The 27806-nt window shown below is 32.8% G+C and overlaps 2 protein-coding genes across 3 annotated transcripts; one reads left to right on the top strand and one right to left on the bottom strand.

The window, feature by feature from the left end:
* Positions 1-165: 165 nt before the first annotated feature.
* On the top strand, positions 166-16327 carry LOC106133501 (microspherule protein 1). The gene is made up of 8 exons (XM_013333248.2): positions 166-422; positions 519-852; positions 953-1171; positions 1685-1841; positions 2129-2240; positions 2712-2865; positions 15465-15680; positions 16182-16327. The coding sequence occupies exons 1-8, from the start codon at positions 325-327 to the stop codon at positions 16269-16271; spliced, it is 1380 nt and encodes a 459-aa protein (XP_013188702.1). The 5' UTR covers positions 166-324; the 3' UTR covers positions 16272-16327.
* LOC106133500 (uncharacterized) lies at positions 16321-27285 on the bottom strand. Of its 2 annotated transcripts, none has more exons than XM_013333245.2 (2): positions 27172-27285; positions 16321-27042 (listed from the first exon to the last, which is right to left on the bottom strand). In XM_013333245.2, the coding sequence occupies exon 2, from the start codon at positions 26927-26929 to the stop codon at positions 19112-19114; it is 7818 nt and encodes a 2605-aa protein (XP_013188699.2). In that variant the 5' UTR covers positions 26930-27042; positions 27172-27285; the 3' UTR covers positions 16321-19111. The 2 variants fall into 2 exon arrangements, with proteins under 2 accessions (XP_013188699.2, XP_013188701.2); XM_013333247.2 differs by lacking the exon at positions 27172-27285 and having other exon boundaries at positions 16321-26584; positions 26872-26997.
* Between the last annotated feature and the right edge of the window lie 521 nt (positions 27286-27806).

Below are 27806 nucleotides of genomic sequence, written 5' to 3'. Positions count from 1 at the left end.
GAGAAAATATATATTAAATTTTAAAAATTAACGCCTAGAGACTTTAATGAACTAACCTTTTTTCTGCCATGGTTTCAATTCAACAAGTCATTGAAAAGTTTGCCTCTTGCCTTGCTTTTTAGCATACACGTACTTTAGCCTATGTCATATCAAAAATATTTGTCAATGTCAAATACAGAAAATATGTTGATGATGGCTAGTTATGTTTTTTTTCCAGTTGATTCCTTTTTCTTCGTCGATCAATTTTCTGTTTTTGATTTTGCGATAGAGTGATATTATTTCTAATGTGTGTATGTTTGATGACGAAGACTAAAGTGAATTGTGATGGACTTCCCTGTAACCCCGTCTAATGCTTCAGATAGCAATGAATATCCAGGATCTGCAGCATCATATGACAACGTTTCCGATAACAAGCGACGCAGGTTCATTTTAGTTAAAGATTTTGAGTACTTAAGAGTAAGTACCTATTTTGATATGCCAATTTTACAGGGATATTTAAAGTTTTGTTTGGGTTTCAGCTCGTCCAGATCAATAAAAAGGAGACGTTTTGACGATGAATTAGTTGAATACAGCCTGGGATTACCAGGAGCATCCCAGGGCGGAAAGGGAGACAAAAGAATGCGGACTCAGTCGTATACCAGCCAGTTGCCAGAATTTCCAATAGTGCCGAATATTCCTACTACGCCTATAACCCCTATAGTAGAGCGTCGTAAGACATCTAGTAAGATTTCAACTGGTGGAAGTTTAGGGAGGAAATCGCGTCGCAAAGGACAACTGAGTCAGCTTTCTACTAAGGACTTAGGTCGTTGGAAACCTACAGATGATCTGGCACTGATATTGGGTGTGCAGCAGGTATTGATACTTGTCTTTTTTTTAACTTATTTTTATATATTTTGAAAAATATATAAAAGTAAATATTAAAAATTAAATCAAAATTTTTATCATGTTTCAGACAAATGATTTAAGAATAGTGCATCGTGGAGTGAAGTTCTCTTGTCGCTTCACAATCGGAGAGTTGCAGTCACGTTGGTACGCACTGCTGTACAATGCTGAGATATCACGGGTCGCTGTTGCTGCTATGCGTAACCTGCATCCGGATCTGGTCGCTGCGGTCCAACAACAGGCATTATATTCAAATGCAGAAGAGGAGCTCCTTGGAACTTTGCCTAGTGTAAGTCTTTAAATGCACTTTTAATTATTACTGCATGTGAAACTTTCACTAGGGTATATAGTATATACCTGCAGTACTACTCACAATTTTGCAAAAGCCATGTGTAGTGTAACAAGGAAGAATTATACCGCTCTAAGGTTGCCAAAGTCATAGCTAAAATCCTCTTAAGTACTTCTGATATTGAGATAAAACTATTCATATATACATACATTTAGTCAGGTCTATATCCGTTGCAGGGTAGACAGTGCCAACAGTCTTGAAAAGAATAAAAGGCCACATTCAACTGGATGGCTTCATGATGGAACTGAGATTCAAATAGTGATAGGTTGCTAGCCCATCACCTACAAGAGGAATCCCAAGTTTATAAACCCATTCCTTAGTCGCCTTTTACGACATCCATGATAAAGATTTGGAGTGGTTCTATTCTACAGGGCCAGAAACACACACAACACAAAAACTATTAAAATACTATTTAGTAGAATCATATCACCAACTGTTCAAATGAATTTACAGACATCTCATCCCGAATTGGAGAAATTCCAAGAGCTGTTGGAACAGAATCCTAATGTTTTCTACCAGTCGCGGACTGCAAAATCTTTGATGGCTCATTGGCAGCTCCTGAAGCAGTATCAGCTTTTGCCCGACCAAACTGTGCAACCTGTGCCTAAGAGTAAGTTGTAAAAAAATATTAAGCTTTTCTATGCTTGTTGAATAATAAATGTACATATTTACATAATTTTAGTTTATTAATATTATCTTATATAAATTATATTAAAGCGATATAGACAGGATCTTATACTACTCGTATGATGCATAAATTAATTAAGTTTCCTCTGTTACTATATATCCAGTCTTTGTCATGCCAATGTTTGGTTTCACTGTGTGGCTTAGTATTTTTTATATTTATTATGATGTTCATTAAAATCGCTTTGCTAATATAATGTTCTATTTTTGAAGATCCTGGAGACAAAGTGTTGTCATTCTCGGATGCTGAGGAAACTATGAACGATTCTGAACTCCCTGATTACAAAGAAGATGGAGTTGATGTTGAAATGCAAATGGCTGACAGGTAAATAGAATAACAGAATAATTAAAAGTACATACCTATCGTCCATCAAACTATTAAAGTCCATTTAAGAAATCATTTAAGCAAAAATATTTGTTTAATTAAACACAAATAATTTAAAAAAAAATATTTTTTTAATTATTTATGCTGAGTGGTTACCGGCACCAATATAAAAAAGAATTGGACCACTCCTTCTCTTTCTCATAGATGTGGAAAAAGGAGACTAAGGTATAGGCTTATTAACTCGGGATTCTTCTTTTAGGCGATGGGCTAGCAGCCTGTAACTCTGTCACTATTTAAATCTCAATTCTATCATTAGGCCAAATAGCTGAATGAGGCCTGTCAGTCTTTCAAGACTGCTGGCTCTGTCTACCCCACAAGGGATACAGACGTGATTATATGGATGAACGGATTTATTTGTTTGTTTACCTACTTCAAAGATGGAGGTTCTAAATTCGAGTAATTATTTTTTAGGATTGAGAAGAAAGAGATAAGGCTACTCGAGAACTCCCTGTCCCGCTGGCAAGTGTTAGTACAGTCCGTGGCTGGAGGTAGCATGGAGTTGGATAAGAATACTTTGGCGGTTCTGAGGGGCAGGCTCGTGCGGTATCTCATGCGATCTAGAGAGGTTGGTATCAATATTTTTTACATACATATTGTTTTATCATGAGTTTTGCTTTTTTTGCATTTCGCTAGCTTCCACGCTGGTCTGGTATTGATAAAAAAGAAAACGGCACAAGCTGTCCTCATTAATAGACTGAGTTCATTGCCACGATGAAAGAAAAATAAGAAATGAAATAAGGTAATTAATTCTTCATAATTATAATAACGAAAGTTCTCAGTTTTATAAGATTCAAACAAATAGCGATACGGAATCTAGTTGCTTAAAAATTCATAGCTCCTATGAATAGCTAGCCGCAAGGACGCCCACACAGTCTTTTGTGATCAATAACTGTCATCGAATTTCAATATTTCAGGCACGTTCATTAGATGGGTTGTTTTACTACAATACTACGCAGTACGTTCATTGCATTAGAATAATTGTTCTTGCAGTTCTAATTTCTGTTTTGGTTACGGTAACCATGACGACAGTTAGATCACAAATCCAAGGTCTTGTTGACTGAGCTTGCATTGAACTATATATGTATGTACAACATAATTGGTATTTTATTTAACCAATAAGCACGCGATAGGTACCTTTTTAAATTACCTACTATTTTATTTCTTTATTACTTAATCACTCCATCAAATATTTTTTTGTATCTAAAATATTGTTTCTTCCTAAAAATCCTATGCCTGATCAACTGATTCGATGGTGCATTTCGAATTGAGTGCCGTGTGGTTCTCGGCACCAATAAAAAGAAGAGGATCACTCCATCTCGTTCGTATCGTAAAAGGAAACTAAGGGATAGGCTTAACTTGGGATTCTTCTGTTAGGCGATGGGCTAGCAACCTGTCACTATTTGAATCCCAATTCTATCATTAAGCTAAACAGCAGAACGTGGCCTATCAGTCTTTTCAAGACTGTTGGCTCTGTCTATGCCGCAAGGGATATAGACGTGATTATTTGTATGTATGAATTTCAAATTGACGGTAGTGTTTAGAGCCTTTATGCTTCAAAAGGATGGCATGCCTCGTTTCAGTTTTGATTACTAGATGGCAAATAGAACTTCAATTTTTACAGTATTTTCAAGTAACTTTAATATTTGATGATTAGGCTTTTAGATGTCTATACTACAGAATGAAATGAACGTACAATCAGCAAGTAGGATTGTTGCTTATACACAATATTTTGTGAACTTTGGAAATAAATAGTTGTTTGTTTGAGTGTACATATACATACATATGATCACGTCTATATCCCTAGCGGGGTAGACAGAGTCACCAGTCTTGAAAAGACTGATAGGCCACGCTCAGCTGTTTGGCTTAGTGATAGAATTGAGATTCAAATAGTGACAGGTTGCTAGCCCATCGCTTAAAAGAGGAATCCCAAGGTTATAAGCCTATCCCTTAGTCGCCTTTTACGACATCATACATATGTATGTATGTATAAGTCGATATAGCAATAGAATGTTCGATTCTGTCAAGGTCCATAACGCAGACTAATAATGTTGTATGCAGAATATGTTGTCGCATACCTACCTTCTTATATTTACATAGAAAATATGAGATATACTTTCATTTCTTTAGTTTACACATACAAATTTCCTCACGGTGATTTCCCTCACCGTAAGAGCATCGGTTAGTTTTAATGTTCATAACTTCGAAAATAGTCATAGATACATGGCCGAGGTGAGATTCAAACCTGTCTTTCTGCTTACTGATTCAACCACTGACTCTCTACTGATTCAGTACTTCTTAATAAATATTAATGTGCTTCATGTCCTGCGCACATTTAACAACCATTAAGTATTTAAGACTCAATTATCTATTTCAAAATTCGATTCCATCTTCCAGCCTAGTTTTGTTTAGGGTTCCTTATATTTAAATGATGTCGTATATTTTGTAAAGTACACCGGTCTGTCTGTTTATTTGCAGTTTATCTCTGACTAGGGCACTAACTTTTAATACCACATTCCTTTGTGGTGCCAACACCATGCCAGTATCCAAATACTTAAAAAAATTACAGAATTCAGTTCCTTTTATGAATGTTAAAAATAGGTTTATGCATATTTGTTTTATAATAAAAATATGATATTATAAAAGTAACATACATGCAATTAAATGTTTGGTGTAGCAAGCAAGGTAGCTTCGTCAGTGAAGGTACATTTTCGCATCGTCTCTTCGCCTAGCGTTAATGTCTACGGCCCTACATTACGGTTTCCGGTACAACGCGCTCGAGTGACTCTATTGAACTCCATAAGGAGTTTGTTATTGTGCTACTTAAACTAGTTAAGTACTTTATCACTTTCGCAACGTACTACTAGTATAGTTTTAGCCAAATAAGTCTCCTCATATTAGTTATTTACAGTAAAATGATGTTGCTAGGAACTTATATCTATTGACTGAAAAAACTAAAACTGAGAGATTGAAAGCGCACAGCCCAAACCTCCGGGTCTAGAAACTTGAAATTTGTTCCTCATATATTCCACAAAGAGAGGATTTCCCGAAATTCCCGCGGGAACAGAAAGTTTGCGCGGACGGAGCCGCGGGCGATCTCTAATCTGGGTATATTCTTTAAGCGAGGATTTTTGGTATCCCAAATATTCTCTTCAACGTGCGTTCATACTTTCACAGATAATACTGATCGGAACGAGTGTATCAAGAATGTTTTTCAGACAATAAGTGTCTCATTAGAATCGAGCGATCTTTAACCTGTTCAGAGCTGGTAACGAGACTTTATCGTTTGCCAAATTCCACTGAATTATTATGAGATGTAAGTACCTACCTATCTACTCTGCAAATTACACATTGCACGGGACAAGCTCTCCAGAGAGGTGAGGTCACAACCGACTAGCGCTAGGAGGATCATGAGTAGTGAGAATACAGTTGTCTCCGTCTACGTTAGGAATAAAGACGTGATTATTGTATATTAATAAAGTATATGCGCACATTCAATTCAAAGATAATATCTACTTACAACACTAACATGTTTTTTTAAAAACCGTCCGCATAAATGATAGTTAAATCTGTGCACCTGGACGTTTAGAGTAATTTGCTCGGGTCATGTACTCTACTTATCATGCATAATATACCGTGAATAATTAGAAAACATTTAGTATTTGTTATTTTTTCTTTGAGTCATGTTTTATAGTATTAATAACATTTCATATGCCACACGATAAGTGCGCATATATTATTATTGTGAAATCAACAATAAAAGTGCACCTCAATAAAATATTTGCAAGTAAAATAAAATCGTCAGTTTTGTTGCATTGTGTGATTTCAATGCGTTCAACTTTACCTTGACGTATGATATGGATGTCAGGATTCATTGGTCAATATCGACTGGACGTATTTGTGTCAAGCGATGGTCTCAAGGCCACCTACTACCCTCTAACACAAAATAATTATAAAAAATGCACAGAAGTGATACTTCTTGCAAACATGACATCATTTATTTTGTGCATTTTCTACTTTAAATAGGTTTTATATTCATATTTTACAGGCAAATTTAAACAGTCACTGACATCACTTAAATACTTGTTAATTGATTACTTACATACTTTTAGCTAAAAATACTATCTAATTTTACATTTCTTTTTTATATAAATATGCTAGCTAGATAAAAATACGAGATTATTCGTTTCAAACAAAAAGAAATCTCGTCTCCTTATTATTTATTTTAAAAAAAATATTATACAAATATTTTTTATTCATTCAAGTAAGAATAATAATAAGAAAACATGAAATAGAAAAAAAAATAATTAAAAAACCAAGAAAACAAAACGAAATAAATACTTATACAACTTCTATTTATTACATCTCAACCAACGCTTATGGGAAAAATCATGTATTAGATCATTTTGGCAGTATTAGATAATAATAATGAAATATATTAGATAATAATAATAAGTAATATATGCAAGGTTACTACTGTTCTACCTATCGGTAAAATCATTAATTTTTGACCTTAATGACCCAGTGACCGCCCACCAAATGGGAAACTTATCTATTCTATCATGGTAATACACCACAGAAAATTATTGATTGCCCGCAATAGTATGTAGAACGAGGATTCAAATATGTATTTAAACATTAATGCGTAAGTAGTGGGAACCAACAGGAGTATTATCTTTATGATACTGGTAAATGTGAAGTGGCACTGGTGGCATCTTCCGCTCGCACGTCATCTCAAAGTCCCGAGTTCGAATCCCATCGACCTCTATCTCGTCTTTGTGTGTTTCCAGTTGGAACCTCTGTGTTGTGGTCTCGGATCCACTTTTCTACATTTCTCAGTATCTTCAGTTTCAAAACCTAGATATATTGAATTTCGAATAATATTGAGAGTGTATGCGTAACTTTTATAGTTTTTTGAACAAGAGTTTGTTTATACAAATGATATCTGCATTTTATTAAGTAAATATTTTTTAATTATCAAATATCATAACGAAAATCATAATACATAATTTTATTTAAGATAATTTTTGACGGAATTATACGGCCTTAGTTTTTACGGCATTGTTGTAGTTAAACCAACCTGATTATCCAACAATCAACAAGTCTGAATTCTCACTAGTTACATTTCTATATAGGCATCTAAATAAAATCTTTTAGGTTGGGTTCATCAATAAATAGGTAATTAATAATAATGTGTTAATATATTAATATAAATATTAGTAAATAAGAATACCGAACAATGTTTTTCCTCGTTATAAATGACTAAACTGTATTATTTTCAATTAATAAACCAACCAAGATAATAACTTGTCGTATACCTACTAAATTCTAAATTATTCAAAATACAATATAGTTTGTATATAATATTGAAAAGTTTGTTTGTTTGTTCGTACATCACGTTTTATCTGGTTGACTTGATCTTGAAAAATAGGACATAGGTACATTAATTGAGGGTACTGAGAAATATATAGGTGCGGAAAATAGCTACTGTTGAACAAACATAAAAACATGTAAGCGAGCGGATCTGTACGCAAAGCTAATATACATATTGTATGATAGTGTTACTTTAAATTAAAGACAATATTATTACGGACAGATCGATGGTTGACCAACGAATGAAATCACGCCAACGCTCACTCATTGTTGCTTTGTTTTGGAATCCTCAACTGTTGAACGCGACTGTTTTCATAACACGTTTATGTGAGCCCATTGTTTGGTTTCCACCGGCTTCGGTCACCGAAACAAACTGAGGATGGAAACGTGACATGCTATGCCAATGTCCGGTGGATCCGCGATCTTAAGCTATCTACTGTTAAATATCTCGTTTTCGCTGCAACCAAGTTGTGGACAAGGGGAAGTGCATCCTTTTGTATTCAGGTTAACAATTTACTACTAAATTATTTAAGTAAATTTTATTTTTCATGTTAATTTGATTTGATTTTAATATGCATCAATTTTAAGCAAATAAAAAAAAACACCTGTTCCGAAATTACGCAGTTATGTGTTTGTACGTTATTACTCGTAACTCTCATTACCTAAACGTGACCTAGGTACCTACTTGCACGTTAATCGAATTTTTTATTTTAATGTTATTTTCCTGAAACAATCGGTACATTATCTTAAGGAAAATAAAATGCGATGGTTATTTTGATAAATATCATTGTTTTTATATTAAAGATTTATAAATTAAGTAAATTAAACATTTTATGCTCGGTTATTTGTAACTATCTCTTTCGGACTTTACAGAGTAATTCTATTTTGAAAAGAATTATAAAGCGAGAGTAGTATTCCATTAAAATCATTATTTACTTTTGTTTGTAGTTCCTACCACTGGAATGTTAACTACCAATGAAGTAGTAGTAGTAGCTAAACCTGCTTTGCGTGTAGCAATTATTTAAACAATCAAAATCCAATTTCATGACCATAGATTAATACTAATGATCCTTTTTGTGTTTACATAGATAATAAAGGTACATAATAATATATCATCTGGAATAACATTGACTAGCGGAAATGTATAATATATATTACATACAAATTTTGTAGAAGATTGAACGATAACATTTATTTTTCACATCGCGTCCAATGGGTTATCTGCCAATTTAAGTAGGTATTCTAATTGAAAAAGTCAAAGTGATTTTTTATGGTTCTGATAAAAACTTTATTACACCGTATGCTCTCAAGATAAGAGACATGGCGTGTGGTCATTCTTTAAGTAAATTTAGTTGTAATATCTTCAAAAAGACCAGTAGATTATTTCCATTGAATATTTACATATATATATATAGGTATTTGTTATATTATTTTCTCTGTGATCGAAATAAATTTAATTTATGTTGATAACTCTTTTTAACAGACTTCAAATAAGGAGGGAGTTCTCATTACGCATACGCATTTGTCTATCTCAGTGACTAGTAAAATTAATACAGTCAGTAGCGTAATAAGCTAACTTTAAAAGAGTTAATAGAGAGAAGAGAGCAGATATTAAGCACTAATCACATAATTGTTCTCACACTTAAAAAAACAGTAAAAATTACTTATATAAAATATAAAACCTACTTCAAATATGCAAAAAAGCTAAAAAATTACTGAAAATTTAATTTAAAATACCTACTTCGTACCTATCTAGGCGATAATATAGTGCGTTGATATCTAATACTGATAGATCTTACCTACTTTTTTGCAAATTCTGATGTTACATATCAGTACATGGGTGGATTATAGCTTCAGCGGTTTCTGAGGCACCCAACTGGTCGATAACTAAACAACTCAAACGATTGTTCAAATTGTATTTCAAATATTCTGCCTTTTTTAATGACATAATTTTATTATTCAAATACTAAAAATGATAATTTGTTATTTTTAATTCGTTAGTCAGATAAATGTATTACATTGAATGTCTAACTCCTATCTTATCAAAATATATATTCTCAAGTATGTAAACTAATAACAATGTAATTTTGATAATAATATTTATTACCTTTTTTTATATAATTGCTTTTTTTACCTGTGTTGCCACAATAAAGACATTTGATTCATTGGTTTTGACGCGAAAGACGGGCAAACAAATACACTTTCGCATTTATATTTATAAGTAAAAAACTCTTCCTGTATTTATAAAATTGTATTGGGTATAGTACCTAAGAAAAATCCGAGCAAAGGACTTTGTGATCATCAAAATTATGGGTTGCGTTATAATTTCGTGTAATAATATTCCAAATATTACAGTGCGCCAAACCGCATAATTTGTGTTGACAGCGTAAACATGGAGACGTCGAATAAATTTATGCGATGTGAAATTACGTCCCATTGAGTCTCCAAATCGACGGATTTATTCATATTTATCTAATAAAATAATAAAACTATATTTTTATGGATACATAATCAAAATATGAAAAAACCTTAGTAACAGGAAATATGCTTATATTGGTATTTACCTTCTTTAATATAGTAGTATCGTTGAGTTAGTATCCCATTATAACACAAGTCTCGAACTTACTGTGGAGCTAGGTCCGTCGTTGTGATTTGTCCCATATAAGTTTATTTATTTACTTAAATATTCAATTTTTATATAAAGGGAACAATTTTTCTGTATTTTATATCTACTCCGATTAGGTGACCCGACCCGGAGGAATAATACATTTTCCTATCTTTTTCAATAAAACAGCACTTCCTTCACAAGTAGTCCTTTGATGTCACACTACTGCACACGACTTATGTTTTTTGCACAATAGTTAAAAGGGCCCTCTATTCCAAAACATGTATAAATCGTGCACCTCTGTTTAAAATTAATTGGATAACTTTACCATGTGTTTAATTTAATCAGTTAAGAAGTAGATTTCGAGCGGTACACAGTGTCAGCAACATACATTTTTCTAGCCACATACGAAACTTTATAAAAGCCTCAGTGCTATAAGTGTCTAAATAACCTCATTGAAAATGAACTTCATAAAAACGTTCGAACACTGGTGATAACGTTACTTAATTGATGATGTGTGTATGACCCTTCCCTTATCATAAATTGTTGTAATATTATGTATGTTATTTGTTATATTTATCACAAATATCTTGCGATACTTTGAATAAATATGTGATAGCAAAATGAATGGAGAATTTTGATTCGTTGAAATGTTAATGCCCATGGGTTCGAAATGAACGATATCACGATTGTTTTATTTGCGATGTCGGTATTATTTTGTATTCGTTGTTGTTGGTTCTATGCTGTAAAAGTTTTGTAGATTTCTAACGATTATTTAATGGTGTTATGTTCTTCAGTCACCTCATAATTCATCAATAGAGTGGAATTGTTCTATTCTAATCTAACTGCAGCTTTACAGCAGACCCATTTCTTATTAATTAGTACAAAAGATTGAAATATTAGGTACCTATATGCATTTAAATATACATATATGGGGTAGTTGAACTTTGTTCGTATTCAACCGCAGCTACTTAACATTTAGATGTTGCCGGTAAAAGTGGAATACATACAATTTATTATCGCTACAAAGCTAACTGAAAGCGTAACGTTTTAGCTGCACGCAGTAACGGCATCTATTAGGGCAAGTGGAAATGTCACCGCACTCTCAATTCACACAGATGGTGATAATTTTCGCGTGAATTGTTGAATGTTGAAATGTTCGTGACAGTTTCGGTATCTGGGCACCGGCACCTGGTATAAAAATTTGTAAGTTGCGCAATTTGCCTCCGTGGTACGTATAGTTGTGTTGGGAGCAGGAGCTGTGATAAAATTTATTTCTTTATGTTTTTTTGTAGATGTTATTGGTTCATTAATAAAGCGAATATATTACGAATAGTTGTAAAATGAACACTGAATATGTATGATATATACCTATGTAGCAACACCCATTTCCCTTTCTGTATTCTAAATTTTTAATATACATATAGATTCTTTCTTTTCACTTTATAAGCAGGAACCCCACTTGAACTCGTAATTTGTTAAATACCTGACAGACACTGGGAAGAATGAAAGTTCTTGTAAATTTGAAAACCTATTTGCAAAACGTTTGATTGACCGAGACAAGCCCCACAATAAATATTCATGTCATTCCAAGGGTAAATACAAGTTGCTAATACTGTAACATTGTTCCACAATTTTACGTCATTTCACTTTTAACTACAATGTCACTTCGACAGTATCTCTAAAAAGAAATCTATTTTTATCACCCATTTCTATGCATCGAAATACTTTATAAGCAGAAGGCGGAGGGAATATATTTTATGAAATTATAAATGAAACTATAAATTATGTCTTTTGATAGTAATTTCATTGTGCATTAGTAAGCAAGTTTGATACGACATACTGACCTATACTGAAGGGTCAATGTTAAATGTATTGTATATTATGACAATCTGCTTGAAGTAAATTCCTCTGTCGGTTGTCGGATTATTCAATTCATTATCACAGTACCAATTCCTTCAAAATCGATTTAATTTAGCGTTGAAATTACAAACATAGAACAGTATATGGATTTTCTAATTGTCCGCTTGTATCTCAGCCAAAACAGTTTAAAATTCAAATAGTAGGCGTAAGTTGTGAACGCCCACTAAAACTCATGTGATTTTGGTACTTACATGTGGTTATTGTTACTAAGTAATCTCAAATTAACCGCGTCTCACATGCATCATTCTGGTGTGTACTTATTAAATATGTACTGTTTATTTTTGTATGATTTAAAATTAAAACGTCTATTTTTTCTTATTAAGTATTAAGAGTACACTTACATGATCGAATGGTTAAATAGTTCGTAAAAATATTGCATTGTCTTTTCCAAAATGAAAAATTCTATATAGGAATGTTTGAGCTAATTACATATGTTACAATATTGATTTCTTTTTATCTAACAAAGTTTTTAAATACGAACGAAGTGCCGTCAAAAACTGATACCTTTACAAAATACTTTCTGAAAAACTAGGTATTATAAATTATCATACATTGTCTTCAGCAATAATTTATTATACTTACATTTTGATAAGACGTACAGGTGCGGAGGTATATTAGTACCTGTACAATCATTGGATTGCGCAAACGCTTAAATTCTTATCGTATCAGTAGCGCTCAAGGACATCTCATTAAAATAAACGATTATTATGATGAGATTATAGAAAAAATTAAAATTATATTATGTATAATTTAAAAATAATTTTATTTTTTTACAGAACCTGCACTGATTAATTATAAAAGACTTAAATATTTGTAATAAAATCTGAACTCTTACTTTAAAGAAATATATATAACATAACTAGCTTTGCGCAAGCGAATTTTCAGAAAAAAACATGCCTGCGTTATTCTTCCAGAAAAATCGGGTCAGTAGTTTTTGAGAAAATCGCGAATACACCAATATGGGTCGAATAAACACCTAATTTTTTTAAGTCGGTTAAAAATAGCAGTGACACCACACAATATATTTTACAAATAAAAAGATACCAATGAAATATAATTATTATTGCTTTTATTACTTACATACTCAATATACACAATCTACAGAGTTAACGTTGATAACGCACGTAATGTATTTAAATGAATAACTATGGTTATGCTGATTGAATATGAAAAAAAAATCTTGCATTGTCTGTAGACCTCTGCGACCTCACTCTTGTATAAATTAGTTGTTTTTAAGTAACCTATTGGTATAGGACAGAAGTCAAACTGACAACTTAAACAGAGTTACACTTATACGAATACGTACGTATGTACGTACCAAGGCTCCCGGCTGATAAAACTTATCTGGTGAAATAATGTGTCAACAACTATATCTCATTTTGTAGTTGTTGAGCCACAATAGCATCGAGCACGACCAGATATTTATAAATTTTAAAGTACTGATTGAGAAAAAGTCACTTTTTCTTTTTAGGGTTCCGTAACAAGGAACCTACATATATAGTTTCGCCATGTCTGTCTGCGGTTTTATTCAGGGACTGTAATGGGAAGAAAACCGTAAAATGACAAAATTCCTAGAAAAAAAATCTTAATTATTTTTGCTATAGTGTTCCATACAGTTTTGTTATTTTTCTTCACTAATCCATCGTGTGGGGTATCGTTGAATAGGTCTTATTAAAATATTTCTCGATTTAGGGATCCGTTTCTGAAATATTTGGTTTAAAAGTAAAATTTTTTGGTAGGTAAGTTCCCCCTATTTGCTCAGCGGTTATTACGTGGACTCTTGAAAAAAATTACAGCAGTATTATATATAACAAAGTTAAAGGAAAACTATTAGGGCTGAAAGTAATTTACCTTCAGTAGCCAATATGTTCGATTACCACCTCTCCACCTTCGTAGTTTTGTACTATCTGTGAATACAAATAAAATGTGTGTATAAAAATCAAGGTAACTAATTGTTTTAATGAGTATGTAGCCAAAGAATTGGTTTCTAATCCAATGTAAACCATTAATAGGTTTCCGTTTCGATAGTGATTTAATTGCCTGGTACGTGTTCGATAAAATGGTAATTTTACGCGAACGCTATGCTGGCGGCTACCACTCGTGCGCTGATGACGTTTGTGTTCGAATAGGTACTTTAAAATGGTATAAATCATGTTAAATACCGCGTATACTGCTAAAAATTATTAATAAATATTTTTTAATCTGTCACGAATTTTGTTGCTCTCGTAGCTGACTGTACCCGTCCTGTAGCGAAGACAATAATTAATTTATTATAGCGTGCTTATCGCAGCAGTTAACACTTTACGAGCAAGACGTGTATTCCATTTTCGAATTCATATCGGTGACTAGTGCAGAGTCTATCGACAATCGTGTTCACTGCCACAGGTACATTGTCAGTCAACAACACCTTAGATTAAAGTTTCAATTTATGTTAAGTTACAGAAATCAGCAGTTTAGGTCTGCATTAACAAGCAAATAAGACTTCCCTTTTCATCTTCGTTATGCAAGTGTATCACAGTAGCTAAAGTCAGTAGATCGTTCTTCTGAATCAAGTCCCTATTTTTGAATGTCGTCCTCCAAAACTTGTCGATTTCTTGTTATACTGAGACGATACTTAAACAGTAGTTAGTAACTTAAAGTAAATAGGCGTTATTTAGGAAAATTTGAGCATCTGGCTGAAATTACATTCACCGAGGTTGAAAACACTTTATATCGTTTCAACAATTGATTGACCGTATCAATTAACATCTGTGCAAACTTTTGGTTACAATAATTCGTAGCGAGCAAACAGCTACTCATTTATTTTACAAAGCCTTTTTATTTGCCCTTATTGAAATTATGTACATTGAAAAATGCTTAAGGATTTTATTACCATAATATAGGTGTTCCTGCCTGACTGTTCTATTGAAATTAAAATACTATAAAATATAAAATAAAAGGCTATCAACTTACGATTCTTCTTGTATGCTAGGCTAGCAAACACTGCATATCACTAAGTTATAATATTAAGCTATTAGGAATAGGGTTAGGTTCGAAACAAAAAAATCTTATTCCTAACTCACGACCGGGTGAGGATTTCGAGTTAGCCTAGTAATAATTCTAATTGTGACATTTAAGGCTGCCATAACCTGCTGGCTGGCTCTCTACCCCGGTAATTGTAAAGTCGTGATAAGTGTGTATGCTAATCTATCCCGCAATACATACTTATCTATTAAAAGTATGGTTTTCTTTTCGGCAGAAGGTGAAATTATCTTCTTTTTGCACAGATTGCCGTAGGGCGCAGCACCAGGGACCACACGATCGACGTGAATCTAAGCCTCGAAGGGCCGGCCGCTAAAGTATCCAGAAAACAAGCGACAATACGCCTTCGCAATAGCGGCGACTTTTTTATGTCCTCGGAAGGCAAGAGGCCCATATTTGTCGACGGTCGGCCAGTTCTTCAGGGAAACAAAGTGAAGCTTAATCATAACAGTGTCATTGAGGTTAGTTTAATATATATACAGATGTAGCTTTTGCCCGTGGCTCCAACCGTTTTCATCACTTTTTCCTTCGCAAATTCCACGAGAGATTACGTTTTTCCGGGATGAAAGACAAATGTCCTTCTTCTTAGTACATTGAGAAATTTCATGAATATTGATCAAGAATATAAGCGGTTCTTTAATCTTTTTAATATTAAAATGGAAAGTAATATACTTACTAGACGCGATGAAATTACCTAATATGAATTTGATGTAAGGATACCTCTTCCTTCATGTGTTAAATGTACAAAATATGTACCTAAATATATACTTAACTGTATAGAAGAACTGAACTAAATCACAGATTTTTATTTAATTTACTAGGTCAAAGAAAAAAAACATGACTACAACTTCTTATTACCAAGAAGTAATAAAAGTCAAGAGTTCACAGATTTTAATGACAAGAAATCTTTAAGATTATTTTTATTAAGATTGTAATAATTGTTTTTTTTTTAATTTAAACAGATCGCAGGACTTCGCTTCGTGTTCCTCATAAATCAAGATCTTATCAGCGCCATACGTCAAGAAGCCGTCAAAGTGAACATACCAGTTTAATTATTGGAATTGTAATAAACGCATATAATTAAATAAAATGCAGTTTTTATTTAGAACACATTTATTTGGTCAATCTTAAAACAATCTCCAAAACTTGTACATTCAAAAATTATAACTCGCACTTAGCGCTTCCCAAAGGACACAGTTAAGTTAAAAATTACATCTTGTTTGATATTACAACTATCACGAAACACGATCGCGTGCACACTGGCATAGGATATGCATTAATCGAAATGGCAAAGCAAATACCTTATATTACAGATTACTAACAATAAATTCCATATCCCTCAAAACATGCTGTTTTAAACCACAATAAATTATCTAATCAATTTTAAACAATGGCCAACGAAGTGCTTGAAACTTAAAATTCAACAGTCCACTCAAGAGTGCATAACAAAATATATATTAAAAATTAAATAAAGTTAAATAAATGATTATGAAACGTCAGTCACTTATTTATCCATCAGCTTAGTCTATTTTATAGATTTACCTTGTGGCATCCTATTATAAAGGTTAATTTCTCTAGTTGCAAAACACAACTTATCTAAGCAATATCCTTTTTGTACATTTGTTAAAGACTGTAATATTACCAAACTCCTTTCAAAATATACAATATAATTTATAAATAAAATCTTAATAAATAGCTTAACACGCATATAACATTAATTACTTATGTACTAGCCCCTACTGTTACAGTTATGAAGGCAACATTGCAAATCATGTGTAGGACATAAAAGCACATTATTTGGTATATTTTTTAACACCCTGTACACGATATAAAAATAGTGAATTATAATTACCTTTGTTTAGGCACAATCAGGCAAAAATATTAAAAATGGCGAATGCTTTGATGTGATAATGAGATCAATGTTACTTTACAAATGACCGAATCGTAAAAATATAGTTTTGATAACAGGCTGTATCCATTGAATGTGGATTAATATCACCCAGATTACAAAGGCACAATACTAGCAACAAATAAACCCTAAATAAGTTAACATGACGTAATATCTTTCTCGACTTCAAATTCGCCTGCATGGCTAACTTGTTATACAACTTGGTTTTATACATTTATAAAAATTAAATTTTTTATACTTTGGATATAAAAGAAACTACATTGTATAACAAATTTAGTCATACGGGCATCTTGGAGAAGGATATGATAAGTTTGACGTGTCTGCCTGTGTTATCGCAGTTGTTAAAACAGAACCACAAAATTCCCACATAAATACATAACATCCCCAGAACCTCGGGCGGACAAATATTATTGATAATTCCAGTAGGTACAGTCAATAGCATATCAAGTAATATTGACGTGTTAATAAAGGTGACTTTGCAATGAATCTAGGTAGGTTGATTTGTTATTGATTGTACAAATATTTTGAGTAAATAAAAACAAATATTCGTACCAACGAAACATTTACGTTTAACTTACATTGTTTTCTGGCTGGTTGCTTCCCTGGTTTTAAATTTTAATATATAATCATCTCTCGATGGAAAGCCCTCTCTGTTGCTAGAAAATACCGCATATTGGTGTGCGGTATTTTCTAGCAACAAGTGCCGTTGTTCAATAGTTAGCAGTTTTAGTCAGACGCGGTAAAAGAAGGAAACATCTAAAAAGCATCTGCTATAAAAAAAAACATCCACAGGTATAAAGTAGGTAATGTTGTCTGCCACGCCACTTACAAATGTGGTATTGGTGTTATCAGGAAAATGTTAAATAATCCATTTTTGAGTATTGTTTTGGATATTTCGTTCTATAATTTTATTACCCACATAGTTGCTACGTTATAAACTTCACCATTTCTTTGCAACAAATAAGTGAACAAGCATTCAAATTATTATCATCGAATATACTGTAATAGACATAGAAATCGGAATAATAAAAAGAAGTAGTTTTCTATTTTCCGGATTTCTTTAGCTATATACGAAGTTTGAACAATAAGTGGAGCCTTACTGTGCAGGCTTTGTACTTCAGAGCAAAGAATAGTACAAACATATCTCACTGTTATTTACCTATTTATTATAATTCCGTGCTTAGAATTTACGTGAGCAATCATTGGTTGCCTCTAAAAAAGGCATGGTAAAAATAACAATTATTTACATTTAACATCGAAAATTATATATACAAAGCACATGCCAACATAAAACTTATTTAAATAATCATAATTATTTACATTAAATAAATTCACGAAACTGATTCTTTAAAAGAACCCTAAACCAAAATAGTATTTGAAACTTACACATCCTATAAACAGTAAACATAATCTTAAAATTATATACCTTTGATAAACCAACAAAATCATCTAACATTAAAATATCAACATCATTAACATTACAGTTCAATAATACTCTTTATGGCTATCCAAGTGCAAAAGGTGCCGTTAATGATAGTAAAAACAAAAAGAAATAACTTCTAAAAATGGAATGACAGTAAAGACTTATACAATTAAATTGTAGAATTTGAAAATATAACGAAATATAAATCAGATCAAATTTCACTGTCAAACATATTTCCAGTAATATATGTATATATATAACAAATATGTAAACAAACCCTCAATAGTAACATGGTATTAATTTTCTAACTTAGTTTTGTCTTTGTTTATCAATATCACACTTAGTAAACAATTTGGCTTTATTATATAATTTAAACTACATAGTGAACTAACACGGGTAACTACTTAAATAAAATGGAATCGAAGGAATGTATAACGAGACCATCATATGGTGGGATCCATTTAAGTTAAATTTGAGGCCAATATGGCTGATATGGTACTTAGCATGATTCATTTCACCTGACCAAGCATCCAGCTTGAAGTAATCCAAACAATCTACCTTTAATACGTATGTTTTAATCTTATGGTGCATTTTAAATGCCCAATGGAGGAACTATGCATATTTGGTTGAGATATAACAAATTTCGCATTTCCTATGGATTTATACTTCCGAAACTTTTCAGCTAGTACGTACGTATTTTTCCTATGGTTAAAAATAGCTTTCTTTTTATTTTTAATTACCATTTTATCTATAAAATGGTTTTTCTCTAGGAAAACCCATGGTTGCCATTTTCTACCCGTCAAATCGGGATTGAACGGTTTTATATTGGGCGTACTCGCATAATGCGAGCCATTTTCATTTTTTTTAATAACAACTTTTGGAATAGATTTCTTCGATTTTTTACTTTTTTCCTTATGCATTTTAAACTGAATTTCATCTATACTCTTTAGTACATCCTCGAACTTTGGTCTAGGCTTCTTTGGGATATCTGACTTTGACTTAGTATAACATTTATTTGGCTTTGGTTCTTCTTTCAATAACTTAAGTTGTTTTAGTCTAAGTAAACTATGTTGAGGTAAAGGCAGCCGAATTTTGAGATCACCTAATGTTTCTTCTAAAGGGGGTATATATTTTTGAGCAGCTTTTGTAATCAAGGGCCTGTTTGGTTTGAAGTTTTGACTACTGGAGTAATCGTTCAATTCAGTAAATTTACAGCTAATGCTTTTGGTCTCTTGGTCAAGCTCCTTTATTTGAGATGTTCGAGATCCTTTATAATTTGTAATTTTTAACAATATACCCGAATTTCTTTCCTCTGACGTCGTAGAAGACACTTCCGGTGATGTAGAACTAGTATATGTTGTAAATTCATCTTTTTGATTATATGAGAAGACATTATCTATACTTGATTCACAAGAATGAACTGTGTCATCTTGAGTTTTTTCAAACGTAAATTTATTTTCATTAATGTGAAGAAGTGTATTATTTTCATTTTTATCGCGTGTATCATATAAAGACCGGGGGTTTTCAGCTAGCATAACATTTTTTGAATCAAAATTATCGACCTGTTGTAATTTTTTCCCCAAATTACTATCCAATGGGCTGTGTGAATTAGTTTGTTGTGGTATATTTTCAAGACTATCAATACTATTAGGTTCTGAGAGGACTTTTTCTAACGAATCTTTATTATAATATTGGATGCATTCTTCAGATTCTTGAGATTCTCTGTTAATGATCTTATTGACATTCATTTGTGGTGTTCTGTAAAGTGTTTCGAGAAACATAACGTCATCATTGCACATTTTATCTCCATATATGTGTTTAACTTTATTCGCGTGCTCGCAATTCAAGAAAATTTCTGATTCTTCGTTTTCCGATGAGTTAATTCTTTCTGGGGATGATGTTGCACTAATTGTTATATCTTCTGCTATATCCTCACTAACCACTGTCTCTATGCATCCAACATCGTTTACCCAAGTGTCTTCAGCATCAACTTCCTCAGTTTCAGAATATTCATGGTTAAAATTTTCTGGCAATTCCAGAGTATGTGAATTTAGAACGTCAGCACATTCATTAGCAGAATCCTGCATTGTTGATAAACAGCCTTCGGATATTTCGGTAAAACAAATTTCATCCTGTTCTTCGTTTTCTTCTTCAGTAATGATACAATTATTGTCAATAAGTATACAAAAAGAAACATTTTGTTCATTATGAATAGAAGGTATTGACTTTCGTCTGTTATTTGGCTCGAATAATATATCAGATTGTAACAAATTGCAAACGTTATTCTTTGCTCGTTTGGGTCTCCAACCTGAATAGAAAGCGTCACTGCTATCATTAAACGAATCTAAAGCAGAATCTGATAATGATCTTTTTAGAGATGGACGATTTTTATCCTGATTTTGCAACACATCTTCATCGATAGAATTTTGAAATGTTTCTATATTCAAAGAATATACAGTATTAACATCATTACTAGTTACAATTACATCATCGATCACTGTCTCTTCAATAGATTCAATATCTTTTTGGTTTTCAGTATTTGTTCCGTCGCCATTATCGATATTACTACTATTATTTTCAGACTTTTTCACAGTAGTAACATTAGAAATAATCCCATTGTTATGTGAGGTCAACCAAGAATGTGGCGAAATTCCATCATTTTCTGGACTTATATGAGATGGCAATGCAAGTAAAGAAGAGACGGAGATTTTATTTTCCGGTAATGGCAAAGACGAAAGCAGAGAATTTTCGGTTTTTTCAAAATTTTCACTAGAACTTAATGACGTAAAGGCGGGGGAAATTTTCGCATTTGGACTTTTATAAAAGGAAGGCAAGGAAGACGGAGGAGAAATTTCGTTATTTTCAAAATTTTCCAGAGATACTTTTGGATTTGCATTTTCAGTAGAGGACAATTGCAAGGAAGAAGAGACATAAAATCCGGTATTTTCATGACTTTCAGAAGAAATTTTCCTATTTGGACTTTTAGGAGATGATAATGGCGAAGATTGACAAATTTCGGTAGATTCACAACTTTCATAAGAATTTTTCGCAATTGGATTTTCGGCAGAGGATAATGCTAAAGAAAAAGAAATTTCAGGATTTTGAGAAATTTCTGAAGATGATAGTTGCACCGATGGGATCGTTAATTTGGCATTTGCAAGACTTTTAGGAGAGGGCAATGTCATGGAAGAAGAAAGAAAATTTTCGGGATTACCAGGATTAGGCAATGGCAACGACGGGGGTAAAGTATTTGTTAAACTTTTAGGACTTTTAGGCGAAGGCAATGTCAAAGAAGAATGGAGATAAGTTACGGAATTTTCTAAACTTTTCGATGTGGGGAACGGTAGATGTGATTCATAGTTTTGACTTTCATGAGATGGCAGCGGTAACGAAGAAATTTTGAGATATTTCGGATGTTCTGAAGAAGATAAAGATCGTGAAGAAGATGTATTTTTATTTACAGTTATGCATTCAGTTGAGTGCTCATCTGAGGAATCTTTTGTTTTATGATTTTTTTCACTTGTTTCAGGATATATGTGAACCTCAGCTGCCGAAATAGCTTCTACTTCAGTACCGTTATCGGCTGGGGTAATGGAAATTTCTGTCTTAGTACAATTTTTTGACGCATTTTTGTCCTGTACAGTGATAGTCTCGTTGACAGAAACTTCTAGACTTTTGCAAACAAAGTTTCGTGATGTTATTTCAATATTCGCAGAAGCATCTTCTTCATCAATATTTGAATTAATTGGTTCGGCGTGTTCAATACTAGCACTGTGATTTTCCGCTGTAAGTTGCTTAGTTTCAAGATTTTTGACACCTGTAGACTTGAGCTCAATAACTTTACTTTCTTGTTCATTGATACAACTTTTCACAATTTGGGGTTTTATAGGACCTTCAATAAACGAAACTAATTTTCTGAAAAATGGCGAGAATAGTTCTTTTTTTAAGCGACAAGTTCTGGGACCATATCTAAGAGAATCTGCTTTTTCAAAATTGGATGTTACTGTGTCTATTTCCATATGTTCACTTTTATTACCTAATGACCTATGTTTATTTATAATTACATGAGTTAAGTTTTCTTTTAAAGTAGTTTCATTATGATTCTCTTCAATTGAAACATTAGTTATATTATTTTTGGTCAAACAATTGTTGCCTTCATTTTTGTTTAGGTCGCCTACGTCAAAGTTACAAATATTAAAATCAGCACGTGAAGATGTGTTAGAAATTTTATTTAAAGAATTATTATTAGATTTTTGGGATGTTTTGAACAAAAGTGCCTCTTGGTTAGAATCAACAGCATTTAATAAAGGATTAGCATCTTCATTGAAATGTTCTAATGACGATTCAAATTCATAAGTTCCTTCTGCGGAAATGAATGGAGAGTTAATGCAATTTTGTGAGGTTTCTAACATAGTTTCCACAGTCATTGTTTTTGATTCAGGAAATTTGTGATTTTTGCAAAAGAAACCAGATTCTTTATTCACTTTTATAAAATCATTTAAAATCTCATTATCATGATTAACCAAAGGTTTATTTTCAGTACCAATTGTGTTTGATGTTACATCATAACTGTTTTCAGAATAATTCTGAAAATCATTCAATGCTTTTCCATTTTCTCCTGGACCATTTAAAATCTCGGAACATTTGTTCGAAATTTTTTCACAAATTTTATTTTCTGATTCTAACACTTCATTTGTTTTCGTGGTCACACATAATTCTTTTGCAGTATTTATTTTTGATTTAAGAGCTGTGTCTATATTATCCATAATATTTCCTTCAGAGAATAATTCATCTTCAGTTTTTTCAACCTGTTGATTTAGTTTTACAGCAGAAGTTGATGGCATATCATTTTCCAACGTTAAATAAGGTAAATTCATATTATCTTTTTCCTGGGGTTCTATCAAGGAATCATTCTCTTGTATTTCATGAACATTCAGAGTTTTATCAGTAAACAAGGCAATCGAAGATAAATTCGGTGTTTCTATTTCAATGCCAATTCCTTTGTCTTTTATTAAAGAATATTTTAATTCTTGATTCGATTGTAATTCATGGTTTACGTTTCTGTCAAATTCATACCCCTTATCGAGAGAACTTTCTATTTTTGATTTACTAAACTGTGGGCTACCTTCAGTTTTGGATGTAATGCTAATTCTAAGGTCTGAATTACTATTGTCGAGCCGAACTTCGTTTTTGTCCGTTATCATTGTGTCTGTTTCATTAGATACGATTGTTTGTAATGATTTCGTGCTTAATTCATGTTTTTTATCTTCATCTTGTTCAGTATGTACTGAAATACTTTGTGAAATTTGAGATTGTTTTGTAGGATCAGATTTTTTTGAAATATCTTCCAATCTCTGTTCTTCAATATAGTTATTTATTGGATTTGATACAATTTCATCATTGTAACTTTTGTTTAAACTGAAATCTATGGCAATATCTACTTGAGAACAAACTTTATCATTATTTACTTTGTTTAAAAGTTTATCTTTGGAATCCGTTTTATCAATACTTTCTTTTATCGCGTCTTTGTTGTCACATAAATATGAGGTCTCCATATTTAGTATTTCTTTATTTTCATATATTTTAGGATTATCAGGATTTTTTATGATCACACTATCAGTTCTTATATTTTGAGTTGCAGAAGAAAATGATATTGTTTCTTTATCCAATGATTCAGACCCGCCTTTCTTAATTTTTCTATATTTACTTAATTTTGGAAATTCTCTTTCAGAATCTATCACTGATGGTAGTTCAAGATTTGATTTCTGGCAAACTTTACTATTATTGTCTGTTAAATTTACATTAGCAATATTTTCCAGACTTAATGATGGCAATTCTTTTATAGTTGTTATAACAGATTCTCCTTTATTTGCATTAATAAATTGTTGATTAACTTCTGGGAAATTTAATTCAATATCATTATCTAGTCGTGGCAATGAAGCCAAGCAGACACCAGAATTACTTTCTAAATCTTGAAGACTGTAATTGGATCTCATTGTCTCATCGCTATTAAATTGAGTATTAATCATTTTGCAGCTCCTATTATTAGAATTTTCATTTGGAGACTTATTTTGGTCTTGATCTTTCAGCACATCATAGTTTAATTTTTCATCTCCATGCATTAAAGGTTTAGTGATAATAAGTGGATTCGAAACTTTTTCTATGACTCTTTCACCTAAAACATTTTGGATTGGTGTAGCAGCTTCGACATTCATCATCTTAGGGCTGCAGGGTTTTATTTCAAAATTACATCCCACCTCTTTATGAATAACAGATTGACTTATCTTAGCTTCAACATCTAATGGTGATATAGGGCGAGGTAGCATTTCTAATGAATGATGCGATCCTGAGTTTTTCATTGACATCTGATAAGTTGAACTCTCTTTAGTACATTGTTTGCTCTTAAAATTGTTAGTTCTTGATGATTCAATCACCTCTTCAAACTGGTTAAGCAATTCAATGCTATTGTAGCCCTTTATATTTTCTGGCAATTTAGACACCTTCTGTATGTGTTCATATTTACCAAGTTCTTCACTTGGTACATTCACTAAACCAAGAACATAGAGCTGATCTTGATTTTTAATAGTTTCATACTGATGTGAAGATTTATTACCATCATTTGGAAAATGATTTACAACTTCTTTGTTTAAATTTTCGGAATTTTCATCATCAACTTCATTCCACATTTGTAAAAACTGTCTTACATCTATATCTTTCTTTTCTTTGGAATTTTCATTACAAGTCTGATTATGCTTCACCATTATTTGTGCTGGTCTTACAGGAGGCACAAATCTAGGGTCATATCTCCTGTAAAATTCATTTGCAGTTCTGCTGTTAACAGGGTATTCCATACTTCTTATACTGGCAGTAGGGGATTGGCTTACATATCCATAATCTTCTTGAGAGTTTCCCTGAATTTGTGTATTGTCCAAACTTAGATTTGTGTCTGAGGGAGACATTGTCAGTCCATTTGGCGAAAATTGAGAGGAGATCCTAGAGTGTGGTAACATAGGTGGATCCATATGTCTAAAATGGTGCAAGTACTCATAATTTTTTAATGTTGAATTCTCTTTTGTGTAATAGGGATGAGGAGGAAACCTATGCATATTCATTGTATAGTTAGGCATTACTTGATTTTTAACATGGTGTGGTGGTCTTTGCATTTCATTGAAATAGTAATTTTCAGGAACAGGAAAAGCTTTAGATCTTGCATTTTCGTAGTCTGAATACATTTTGTTGGTATCATAAGGTGGTTTGTTTGGAGTTACCGATTTGTTGAGTTGAACAGAGCCTTCAGGCGGACAGGGAAATTTATTTTGAATACTATTTCCAACAACAGATCCATATGCAGGATGTACCATTTGATTATGAAATGATAAGTGATGATTAGTTTGTTGTGTAGGTCTGTGGTATCCATCAATTACATGATCAGGAATTCTACTATCCAAGTATTTAAGTGGAACTTGCTGATATGCATAAGGTTGGTGTAAAGGTTTCTGTATGTCATATTTATGTGGTGTGAATGATGAAGATGGATGAAATGGATTTGGATAGTTACCAATAAACTCATACCTTGTTTGTGGATATCTATCCTTTACAGTGTATGGTTTGAAGCGAACATCATGGCAATATGGATCAGGATATCCATGACTTAAATCTTCATGTGTAGATCTGTGGGGTCTCATCATTGGCATTGGTCTAGGACCAGCACAGTTAGTGAAATCAGGATATTGGTAATGTTCAGGACCGCCATAGGGTCTTGATGACCTACCGTGAGATGGCCATCCTTGAGGAGCACTATGAGTAAGCACTGGATTCACATTTGATGCACTAAGTTCAGAATTTCTTACACTTTTTTGTTCATTAGTTGTAGGATTTCCCGAATAAGGCACTTCACAATATTTGGTCTCAATAGGAATGTTTGGTTTGGTATTTTTAGATAAAGTAATATTTTTATCCATAGAGGAATTGTATTCATCAATTCCTTTTAATGAGTTGTATGAAGGAGGCACCATTATACGCTGCATGTTTTCCTGGAATGTTTGTCTGGGTGATATATTTCTTATTGGTGTGTGATAGTTGGGCATTTTGTGGGGATACTCAGGAGGGTGTCGGTACACATTGTCCGCATACCATGTTTCAAAGGCACTTTTTTTTAACGTGTCATTGGAAACTGGCTGCGGCAGTACACGATCGGGGCCTATGACGGCGCAAGGTCGTGCAGTTGGCGCGTCCTCTTTACCCAATGAAACCGAGTTGACATCTTGGTAAGACTTATTTCTGTTGTATGGGAGTGTAACACCACTTGTCGCGTACTTACTGCCATCGTTGTTCCGTTCACCAAGAGTGGCCTCGGTTTGTAAGTCTTTAACATCCATGGCCGCAGCTAAATTCACAACTATCTCCACTTATTGTCATCATTTTTCCCATTAGCTTGAAAGTTTGCCGTTATAACTCGGTGTCCAGGCAAAGTACCAAATAATTTTCATCACTGTAACATAAACAAAATATCAGTGAGCACTGACAACTGTCAAAACGCAGTGCCACATAAACCACCTTGCTGATAATCTATTTAACACGTTAATTACACTAAAAGCAATTTAATCAAACATATAGGTACCTTTAAATTTAGAGTATATATCGAAATATCAATAATATTTCCTTGGAGACACCGATTTATTACGTTCCAACAGAAGAGCGTCACCCATCATTGAAGAACAATGTTATGTTGCCAGTGAAAAGAAAATAAAAACAAACAAAATATCTACCAATATATGTACCATTTTTCTGCCATTGACCAACATAGCCATATACCATCTCAAAAATGGGTTTTAATAGGGATTTAGCCTGGGTTTTAAAATAATATAAATTAGTCCATAACAAGAAATAATACATATAAGTAAAAACATTTTACTTATGTTCTATATACCTAATTAATTTTTTTTAAGACCAGATTTTGAGATTTTAAATTGTCATAGTGAAAGCAGACTGTGAGTGACTAAGTAGGAACCTATACAAGGAGAGTGTGGAAGGAAAGGTCTTGATCAAATTAAGACGTCCTGGCAAAGGGTCAGGTCAAGAGAACCCAAAACGGCCGAGCTTGCATAAATAGAGTTTTGAATGTGGACAAAGCGAAAGAAGTATGCAGAGATCGTGGCAAGTAGAAAGATGTAGCCTTTCCCTACCCCTCCGGGGGAAAAAATGTGAATTAATGTATGTATGCATGTAGTTTTAACAAGGCAACTTATTTCGTGT

This window comes from Amyelois transitella, chromosome 3 (genome assembly GCF_032362555.1).
Source record: "Amyelois transitella isolate CPQ chromosome 3, ilAmyTran1.1, whole genome shotgun sequence".
Taxonomy (NCBI): domain Eukaryota; kingdom Metazoa; phylum Arthropoda; class Insecta; order Lepidoptera; family Pyralidae; genus Amyelois; species Amyelois transitella.
The sequence above is the reverse complement of the archived record's forward strand: the minus strand, read 5'-3'. Positions and strand labels throughout refer to the sequence as shown.

Bases quoted from the DNA above. Each gene is read 5' to 3' on its own strand.
- LOC106133501 (XM_013333248.2), top strand. From the start codon at position 325: ATGGACTTCCCTGTAACCCCGTCTAATGCTTCAGATAGCAATGAATAT. The intron at 423-518 runs GTTCATTTTAGT...TTTGGGTTTCAG, and splicing joins TCCGATAACAAGCGACGCAG to CTCGTCCAGATCAATAAAAA. The intron at 853-952 runs GTATTGATACTT...ATCATGTTTCAG, and splicing joins TGATATTGGGTGTGCAGCAG to ACAAATGATTTAAGAATAGT.
- LOC106133500 (XM_013333245.2), bottom strand. From the start codon at position 26,929: ATGGATGTTAAAGACTTACAAACCGAGGCCACTCTTGGTGAACGGAAC.